We start from the raw sequence: 9,588 nt of genomic DNA, 5'->3' as shown, positions 1-9,588 counted from the left end.
CTTAATATCCATATTTTAGATAGATATTGTTAACCATTGTACTCCGTACATGCTGAGAAAATAAATTTATTTTTCAATTATAATTAACCCAAGACATTTATTTTTTCTCCGTATTACTTTTTACTATTTGTATCATTCACATTTTTTTTGTAACTCCGTAATTTTAGTGCAACTACTACCCAAATTATCTCGTGTATCGCTATTCGACGCCCGCCCACGCTAAAATCGCCCTACTATTCATAGCGAAAGTACAGAACTACCCTTATATTTTTTACCCCTCCCTTTCATTTTTTTTACCCTTCTCACCTCACCTTTCCCTCACCTCTCTCTCATTCCCCCTCCCCACCAATCTGGCTGTCGGAAAAATCGCCGGAAAAATGAAATTCCGACGAGAATTTTTTTTACCCCTTTTATAATTCGCCTGAAAACTGATATTCATACCTGTTTCTTCATAATTCGCCGGAAAACTGAAATTCTGGAAAACGTTAGTATCTTCATAATTCGTGTGAGAGTTGCGGCGGTGTTTATAGTCGAAGAAGTTGTCCCGGAAAATCGCTCCCGGAAAGCTCGTAAGCTTCAGTGGAGGAGGTAAAAATGGTGTTTTTTATTTATTTATTTTATTCATTTCTGGCGCACAAGATTTGCACCGTTCACATGTACCTGGCGCAAGGAATTTGCGCCAGTTCCATGCACCTGGCGCAAAATCTGTGCGCCAGGTCCATGGAACATATGCAAATGTCGTGCGTCAGGTAAGGATCGGAGATGGGGCGGCGGAGATGGGGCGGCGTTGAGGGCGGCGGAGATGTTTATAGCCGGTAGGAGGAAGGGAGGGAGAGAGCAGAGAAGGAGAAGGCTCATGAAGGAGGGGGGTGAATTTGATTTTAAAGGATAGAATCGTACTTTAACGTAATAAATTAGGGTGTTATTAACGGAACATGGCGTCGAATAAAAATCCCCAATTATCTCTTATCCACTTATTACAAATAAATTAGTTAAATTTAGCAAGCCTTGTCACAAAAAATCACAAATTCTTACGACACCCTCAAATTCCAACCACCAACAATGGCGGAGGCATCAAACACAGAAGAACACATTCTCCTCCTCCCATTCTTAGCCCAAGGCCACCTCCGCCCTTTCCTCCACCTTGCTAATCGCCTTCTCTCCCACACTCCCTTCTCCGTCTCTATCCTCACCACCCCTCTCAACGCCGCCAATCTCCGCCGTCAATCAGAAAATCGTAACCTCAACATCGTCGAACTCCCCTTCAGCAGCACCGACTACGGTCTCCCTCCGAACACCGAAAACACCGACAGAATCCCTTTAACCTCCATCATTAATCTCTTCAATGCCACCACCTCGCTCGAACCTCACCTCCGTGACTACCTTTCGCGCCACCACCTTGGCAACCCCCCCACCTGCATTATCTTCGACGTCTTTTTGGGCTGGGCTGACAACGTGGCCCGATCAATAGGGTCCACCGGAATTTGCTTCAACACCGGTGGGACCTACGGTGTGGCGGCGTATATTTCGATCTGGAATCATCTCCCTCACAGGAATGTAGGAGACGACGAGGAATTTTCGCTTCCGGGTTTCCCCGAGAATATTAAACTCCGACGTAATCAGCTCCACCGGTTTTTAAGGGCTGCTGATGGGTCCGATGATTGGTCGAGGTTTTTCCAGCCACAGATTAGATCATCCTTGAATTGTTCTGGGTGGTTGTGCAATACTGTGGAGGAAATTGAGCCGGTAGGGTTTCAAGTACTGAGAAATTCAATGAAATCACCAATTTGGGGAATTGGTCCTTTGATTATGAACTCTTCTAGTTCTAATAATGATAGTAAAAATGATGAAGAAGGTTGTTTAGAGTGGTTGAATGAATTTGAAAAAGACTCTGTTTTGTACATTTGTTTCGGTTCACAGAACACTGTGAGTCCGATTCAGATGATGGAATTTGCAAAAGGGTTGGAGGAGAGTAAGGTTCCGTTCTTGTGGGTGATCCGACCGCCATTCGGGTTCGATTTCAATGGGGAGTTGAAACCCGAATGGCTGCCGGAAGGGTTCGAAGAAAGAATGAGGGAGAATAAACAGGGGAAGTTGATAAGAAAATGGGCGCCTCAGTTGGAGATTCTGAGGCATGAGGCGACAGGAGGGTTTTTAAGTCATTGTGGGTGGAATTCAGTATTGGAAGCGTTAAGTGAAGGGGTGGCGATAATTGGATGGCCATTGGCGGCAGAACAAGCATATAATTCGAAGATGATGGTGGAGGAAATGGGGATTGCAGTGGAGCTGACAAGAGGATTGGAAGGGGAGGTGAAGGAAGAGGGGGTGAAGAGGGTGGTGGAAATGGTGTTTGATAGAAAAAAGGGGAGTTATGGGTGGGAGATGAAGAAGAAGGCTGTTGAAATTGGGGAGAAATTGAAGGTTGCATGGATAATGGAGGGAGTTAATAAGGGTTCTTCTGCTAAGGCAATGGATGATTTTGTGGAGTTCATAGTTTCTTGTAGGAGTAAGGAAGTTGCTTGAACTTGGATTAGAAGTTAGAACGCGTATGTATTACATACATGCTGGATACTATCAGTCATATCAGAAATTGTTCCGGTGCAATTTTCGAGTATAGCTTAGTTGATAAAATGGCAGGATTATTTTAGTGGTGGGTTTGATACAAATTACAAAACCAAATGGCTCTACTTTTATGTAATGGTAATTTATGACAAGTGGTTCAAGTGAACCCTTTTAACCTTAGCAGTTTAGCATATAGCTACACTGAGTTGAACAACGAATGCGAAAAAGACATTTGTTTGTTTCGGGTTGCTTGGTTTTGGTTATATCTCACACACTATACAGATACTATGTTGTTATATATGTTCATAGTTAGTTATAATATTAATGGTATGTTGTTATGTTCATAGTTAGTTCATACACTGTATCGACTAGACAACTACCCTACGTACGTCTGTGTGTCATCATAGTTAGTTCATACACTGTATCGACAATACACAGACGTACGTAGGGTAGTTGTCTAGTCGATATAGAATTGTTGTATTAGCCAATTTTATCTCTGACTTGTCCATTGTTATCATGTTGCATTAGCTATTGTTATCTATGACTTGTCCATTGTTTAGTCTGATTTCATGTTTGGCATTTGACACAAGTGTTTATTTGGCAATGTTTAATCATGCTGCAGGCCTCCCCGGGTGCGGTGCTTTCATCAAGGGCGAGTAAGGCCAGTAATTCACTAATTCTAATGTCTTATTGTTTAATGGATAAATTGTTTTTTGCCACTTAAAAATATCGATTTTTTTTTCACCACCTAAAAACTAAAACTTGTATTTCACCACCTAAAAAAATTAAAACTTGTTTATTGCCACCTGAAAAACGGAAAAATAAATTAAACTGTTAAGAAGCCCACTAATTCAATTTTCCTCCAATTTTTTACAACCCTCTCTGATTTTATTTAACTCCTTCACCCTCCTCTCTTTACTGCCATTGAACTTTTTCAATTTTGTGAATTAATGAGAGGAAAAGTTAAGTGAATTCATGGAAAATAAGGAAGTAGGGGAAGTGAAGGGATGTTAAATACGGAGTACATGAACTCGTGGAATAAGAGAAAATATTAGAGATATTACTGTTATTGTGGCTTCCCACATTAACAATTTTCTATTTTTCAGGTGGTAAAAAACAAGTTTCGCCCAACTACTTGAAAATCCAGAACACGGTCAGATCTAGACAAAACTGAATTTATTTTACTTCATTTAAAAAAGCTTTTTAATAAACGAAAAATGAATAAATAAATATTTAGTGACATTTGTGCTTTGCACGGAAACTAACATAGTTCCCTATAAAATACGTTTCGTGCTAACAAGTTGAAGTTTAATAACTTTTGTTTAAGGGAATAGGAAAATTATCATTAGTAAATCGCCATACGGCATCTACAACAAAAATTAGCCCTAAATAACATATAATCTAAAACATCAATATGAAATTCTTCATCCAATTTACTAGTATGCACGCTTCGGAACCGCTTCTTTGATATGGTAGTATTCCAACCATAATCGTTTTTTGATAACTCAATATCTTTAGTGCCTGATGTTAGCAATTGAAATCTGAACTTCATCTTGAAGTTCTTGATCTTCAACCAGTAATATTCTTCCCTAATACACATAGATCTACGAAATAACCTAAGAAATAAATTTTCTTGAAGGAAAAGAAAAGCCCTGTTTTTCAAGGGAGAAAAAGGTCCTCGCACAAGGAGGAATCATTATTATAACCTAAAGATAAACAAAATTAAAGAAATAAACCAACAAAATAACAAAGATTGGGGCTTTTCCGATAAAATCGATGGGAAGCTCCTTCAAAATTCACTAAAGGGGGCTAGGGTTTGAGAGGAAAGACACATAATTTAAACAAATGTTACTAGAAAACCTTTGACTTTAAAGTTTAATAAGTCAAGGTAACCTAAGTAAAATTCTTGTCAATAAAATACTATTGTTCCATATAAGAGCACATATATTGGTTGGTTCCTCAAGAGGGCTTTTGGAGTGACTCTCCACTCTCTCTCTCTCTACCACCATCTTTCTACAAGACACTCTCAACAACTCTTTCCAAAAACCACCCAACATTGTTGGTTCTTCAAAAGAGCTCTAGCTCCAATATCTTTTTTTACTATTTGGTGGTCCACATGTCCATAATTGAAAAATAATTAATTATGGACAACTTTCCACTTTTCAACAAGAATCATTTCTCGGGGGTGTCTTGGCCAAAAGCTACATTGAAGTAGCTCTCCATGAATAGCTACTTATGAGCCCTTCAAGAGCCCCAACGTTGACCAAGAGATAGTTCTTGTTGGAGAACTACTTGGAGAGCTATTTGGAGAACTACTCCAAAACCCCAATAGAATGTACATGAAAGTGAAGATATTCAACAAAAACTATGTCGAGTGTAATTATACTTTCTTTTTATTTTTTCTTTCGGTGTGTCTAACTTTCTTTTCGTTTTCAACAAAGTATCAAGAGCAACTAGGAGTAAATTGGGTATTCATTAAAGGTAAATTAAACAAGTTTACAAGCATTAATTACAATACGTTATAGACTTATAGGCCAGGTTGTCGAATGCACATAGAGTTCAATCAACTTGGCTATTAATTATTATTACAAGATAAAAGCAATAAAATACTTGATCCATATGATTAATTATTTCATCCAATTAAGAAGAAGATTAATTATTAACAGACAATAGGTGCATCTCCATTGGCAAAGTAAAGGATGCAACCATCATTAGTAGGTGCCAAGCAACAGTTGCATGAAGGAGTACGCTTTTGATCTCCGGTTGAACGACAAGTCATGTAATCAAGATTATCATAGCAAAACTGGGGACATATTTTTTCATCATCATCATCACCATCACTTTGAGCATCCACCTTTTTCATGTTTCCAATTCCCATTATCAATATCACCCCTGCATCATATCGTTCCAATTAATTAATGGATTTTCTGTTATATTAATATGTATGTACCTACTGAACAGAGACCAACTAGAAATTAATAATAAGAGAGTCCTACGTAACATTTATGAATACTATGTAAGTATGTATGTAATATTCAGTACTATATACTAGTTATAAACTTACCGAAAACCAGTAGAAGAGCAGCAACTCTAATCTTCTTAATTTCCATAGTTGATTATATTTTTCTTGATGTGAAGTACGTGTATTATTATTGTATGATTTAAAAGTTTATGGTGTGGTGTAGATCGAAGGAAGGAGAGGTGCTTGTACGTATTTATAGGTAAAAATAATGTACTCCTATATTTTATAATACTAGGTAGCAATTACGCGCAAGTTAATTGTAAATAGCATAATTATTCAAAAGTCTGATTTGTAGACGATGTATTTTGAAAATAAATGATGTAGTCGTCTATATTAATCATAATTATTTGATTGATATTTGTAATACGTGGAATAATTAATTAATTATCGAAGCAGTTCACCAAACGAGCATATACGGAGTATCATACATTGTAGATTTGTTTAAATCTTTGTTTTGGGTGCCATGAAAATAAATCGTAGATTTGTAGTGTGAAGATGTATAGCGTATATCATTGAAGTCAACATTTGATATCTTAATATGGTGGCTTTGACTTTAAATTAAAGGTTGAAGATAACGTGGACAGAAACAGATGACTAGACAAGCGTACGGAATTAAAATACGTAGTAGTACAAGCTAGTGGCAGGCTGCTACAGAGTACTACTCCGTAATAAACTTTTTTATTTTTTTATTCTTTATAAGGGTAAGAAAAAGGTGCTTAGGTTCCCCTTCGCACAAGGGTGAAGTCTAAGTAGTCACTGGGGCTGGAGTTTGGGGAAATACACATGGGATTACAAATAAGATGACCTACATTAGCAATCCAATCTGCAGCTCTATTTGCTTCTCGGTAAATATGATTGATGTGCGCTGAGTCAAAATGCTGAAGAAGAATCTTGCTGTCAAGAATAATGTTTTGAAGTTTCCAAGGGGGCTTCCAAGTACCTTTTAAAGAGTTGATCACCAGCAGGTTGTCTCCTTCGATGTGAATCTCCTTGATACCTAGCCTTATTGCTTCTTGGATACCTTTGTGAAGGGCCAGGGCTTCGGCCATGTAGACTTGAGAGTTGCCAAAGTTGAAAGCCTTAGCCTCAATAACTGTCCCGGTGCTATTTCTGATGATGATTCCTCCTGCTGCTGAAGAAGATTTACGAGAACCGTCGAAATTGAGTTTGAAGGCGCCCGTGGGGGGCGGAAACCACCTCACAAGGATGGTGGGAGAGGTGGATGACTGGTTAGGAAAAGGTGAGTGAGTGGTGAAATGGGTACCTCTAAGTTGGTGAGAGTCAATAAGGAGTCTGAGTTCCCATTCTTTAAAGGTATTGAGGGGTCTGAAGTAACTACGACAAGGAGAAACCTTCGTGTTGGAGAAAACTAAGGCATTCCGTTCTTTCCAAATAATCCAGCATAAGTTGATGAACTTGCGAAGAGCAATCTGGTTCCGTCTGAAGTAGTCTAGGGTTTTGAAAAAATCAGTCACAGGAAAGGTGAAAGCTAGCCAGTTTTTAGTAAGTGTGTGAGTCCAAACATTTTTCGAATGCTCACAATGGAGGAAGAGGTGGTCTAGGCTTTCGCTAGCTTGGTTACATCTCGGGCAGCAATTTGAAGGAATGATTTTCCTTTGAAAAAGCGTTTCTTTGGTTGGTAAGCTTTTATGACAGATTTGCCAAAGAAAGAATTTTAGTTTCGGAGCTATGTTAAGCTTCCAGATCCATCTAAACTTCCATTTGTCATTAGTTTTAGGGAGATCGTGAGCAAGCCAGGTTGCAGATTTAACTGAAAAGTCCCCAGAATTTGTGCAGCCCCAGATGGGAATGTCCTGAAGGTTATTGACAGGAATAGGAATACCTCTAATCAATTGGACCGCATCGGGCGGAAGAACTGAATATAACTTTGGAATATCCCAGTTTCTAGTCTCGTCAATAAAAAAGCTAACAGCCTTACTATCGTCAATAAGATTGGTTGAAATGCCCGGAAACTCAGCCAATGCATATTGACCAATCCAATTGTCCTTCCAAAAGTTAATGGTGTTCCCATTTCCTAGTTTCCACCTTATACCTTTTCTAAGGATTTCTCTTTGATTAAGAATGCTAGACCAGATAGGCGAGTCTCTAGATTTCTTTTTTGTTGAGAAGAAATTGTTATTCTGGAGATATTTCTTACGCATGATTTTAGCCCATAAATTGTCTTCGTCTGTTAGGACTTTCCATCCAAGTTTAGCTATGAAGGATCTATTTAGAGGATAAGTTCTCCGAAGGCCGAGACCCCCTTGCTCCTTGGGCTGACAGATTTTTCTCCAAGCGATGAGAGGGAGTGCATTCCCTGATCCGGTTTGGTTCCAAAAGAATTGACGGTGAAAACCATCCATCTGATGGCACAGTTTTTGTGGTAGCAGGAAGGAGGAGCAAATGTAGGCAGGAAGCGACTCGAGGTTACTCTGGATGAGAGTCATTCTTCCTGCCTTCGAAAGAAAATTGGCCTGCCATGAGTTAATGCGGCTTTCGTTTTTTTGCAGAATACGTTGATAGTCTGCTCTGGTGGGAGTGAAACCCGAGAAATGGGCGCCCAGGTATCTACCCAGCGACATGGATTTAGTCATGCTGAAAATGCTTGCGAGAGAGTCTCTCTTTGAATGAGTGATGTTCTTTGAGAAAATAATAGCCGATTTATGGAAGTTAACGAGCTGTCCTGAGAGCTTACAGAAATCAGTAATAACTTTAAGAAGGTTATGGCAAGCGGAATTAGTGGCTTTGCAAAGGAGTAGACTGTCGTCTGCGAACATAAGACATGGAATTTTAGCGGTCTGCGGGGCAATTTTAAATCCCAGTCCCAGGCTGGGCCTAGCACTAGCTTTGTTAAGCATAATTATAAAGACTTCCATGCAGATGATAAGGAGATACGGCGAGAGAGGGTCGATAAGCCCCTAGATGGGGTAAAGATCTTAGTCGTCGCGTTATTAACTTTAAGGGAGTAAGAGACTGTTGTGACTGTTGCTTTGACCCAGTTGATTCAGGTTGACGGGAATCCTAATTTGTCTAGAACTGCCCATAAGAAGTCCCATTCTATCCTATCATAGGCTTTTTCCATATCTAGCTTAAGCGCACACCAACCAGTTTTCGATTTTGATTTTCTAAAGACATTTAGAATTTCTTGCACCAACAGGAGGTTATCGTGAATTGATCTACCAGGGGTGAAGGCATTTTGAAAGGGGCTAATGTGTTTCTTAAGTAAGGGACTAAGTCTAGTGACTAGGAGTTTAGAGATCGCCTTATAGATCGTACTACAGAGACTAATTGGCCTAAAGTGGTTGGGATTCTCAGGATTGTCATTTTTAGGGATGAGGGCTATCAGAGTGTGATTGAGAAAAGGCGGTAGATGACCGTGGGAGAAAAAACTTTTGATCGCTAAAATGATCTCTGGCCCAATAGTTTTCCAGTATGTTTGGAAAAATTTCGGACCAAACCCGTCTGATCCTGGTGCCTTTAGTGGATTCATACTAAAGAAACTTTCTTTAATTTCATCATCGGAGAAGGGGGCAACTAGATTGTCACCCTCTGAATTAGTGACTAAATGTGGTAGAAAGTCTAGATTAAAAGTCCTACCATTTTGGACTGCGGATTTAAACCTGTTTTTAAACGATTCGTACAGAATTTTTTGAACATTTTCCTGACCTTCTTCCCATGCATTGTCCTCATTTTTGAGTCTGTAAATATGGTTTCTAGCCGCTCTATGTTTCATAATTTGATGGAAAAATTTTGTGTTCCTGTCGCCTTGGTTAAGCCAGGTTTTCTTTGCTGAGTTTTTCCAGGCATACTGTCTATGAATAAGAATTCTCTCACGCTGCTTTAGCATTCTGAGGAGGTGATTTCTCCATATAGGATTGAAGGGTTGTGAAATCAGCTTGTCTTCCAATTCTTGGATTTTATTTGCGTTTTCTTTAAGTTGCATAGTTTTATGGGAAATTTTTTCCTTGGCCCAAGGTTTTAGGTCATTTTTAATGTTGGACAGT

At 39.1% G+C, this 9,588-nt stretch overlaps 2 protein-coding genes across 2 annotated transcripts; one reads left to right on the top strand and one right to left on the bottom strand.

Moving 5' to 3' along the window:
* The first annotated feature begins 440 nt into the window (after window positions 1-440).
* LOC110787615 (UDP-glycosyltransferase 92A1-like) lies at window positions 441-2,860 on the top strand. Its single transcript, XM_021992241.2, has one exon. The coding sequence runs from the start codon at window positions 1,063-1,065 to the stop codon at window positions 2,521-2,523; it is 1,461 nt and encodes a 486-aa protein (XP_021847933.2). The 5' UTR covers window positions 441-1,062; the 3' UTR covers window positions 2,524-2,860.
* A 2,158-nt stretch (window positions 2,861-5,018) lies between these two features.
* Window positions 5,019-5,785, bottom strand: LOC110787585 (uncharacterized). The gene is made up of 2 exons (XM_021992214.2): window positions 5,627-5,785; window positions 5,019-5,454 (listed from the first exon to the last, which is right to left on the bottom strand). The coding sequence occupies exons 1-2, from the start codon at window positions 5,670-5,672 to the stop codon at window positions 5,222-5,224; spliced, it is 279 nt and encodes a 92-aa protein (XP_021847906.1). The 5' UTR covers window positions 5,673-5,785; the 3' UTR covers window positions 5,019-5,221.
* Window positions 5,786-9,588: the final 3,803 nt, after the last annotated feature.

The sequence above is a fragment of the Spinacia oleracea genome, chromosome 2, assembly GCF_020520425.1.
Source record: "Spinacia oleracea cultivar Varoflay chromosome 2, BTI_SOV_V1, whole genome shotgun sequence".
NCBI lineage: Eukaryota > Viridiplantae > Streptophyta > Magnoliopsida > Caryophyllales > Amaranthaceae > Spinacia > Spinacia oleracea.
This window is presented reverse-complemented; position numbering and strand designations above follow the sequence as displayed.

Bases quoted from the DNA above. Each gene is read 5' to 3' on its own strand.
- LOC110787615 (XM_021992241.2), top strand. From the start codon at position 1,063: ATGGCGGAGGCATCAAACACAGAAGAACACATTCTCCTCCTCCCATTC.
- LOC110787585 (XM_021992214.2), bottom strand. From the start codon at position 5,672: ATGGAAATTAAGAAGATTAGAGTTGCTGCTCTTCTACTGGTTTTCG. The intron at 5,455-5,626 runs GTAAGTTTATAA...GATATGATGCAG, and splicing joins TGCTCTTCTACTGGTTTTCG to GGGTGATATTGATAATGGGA.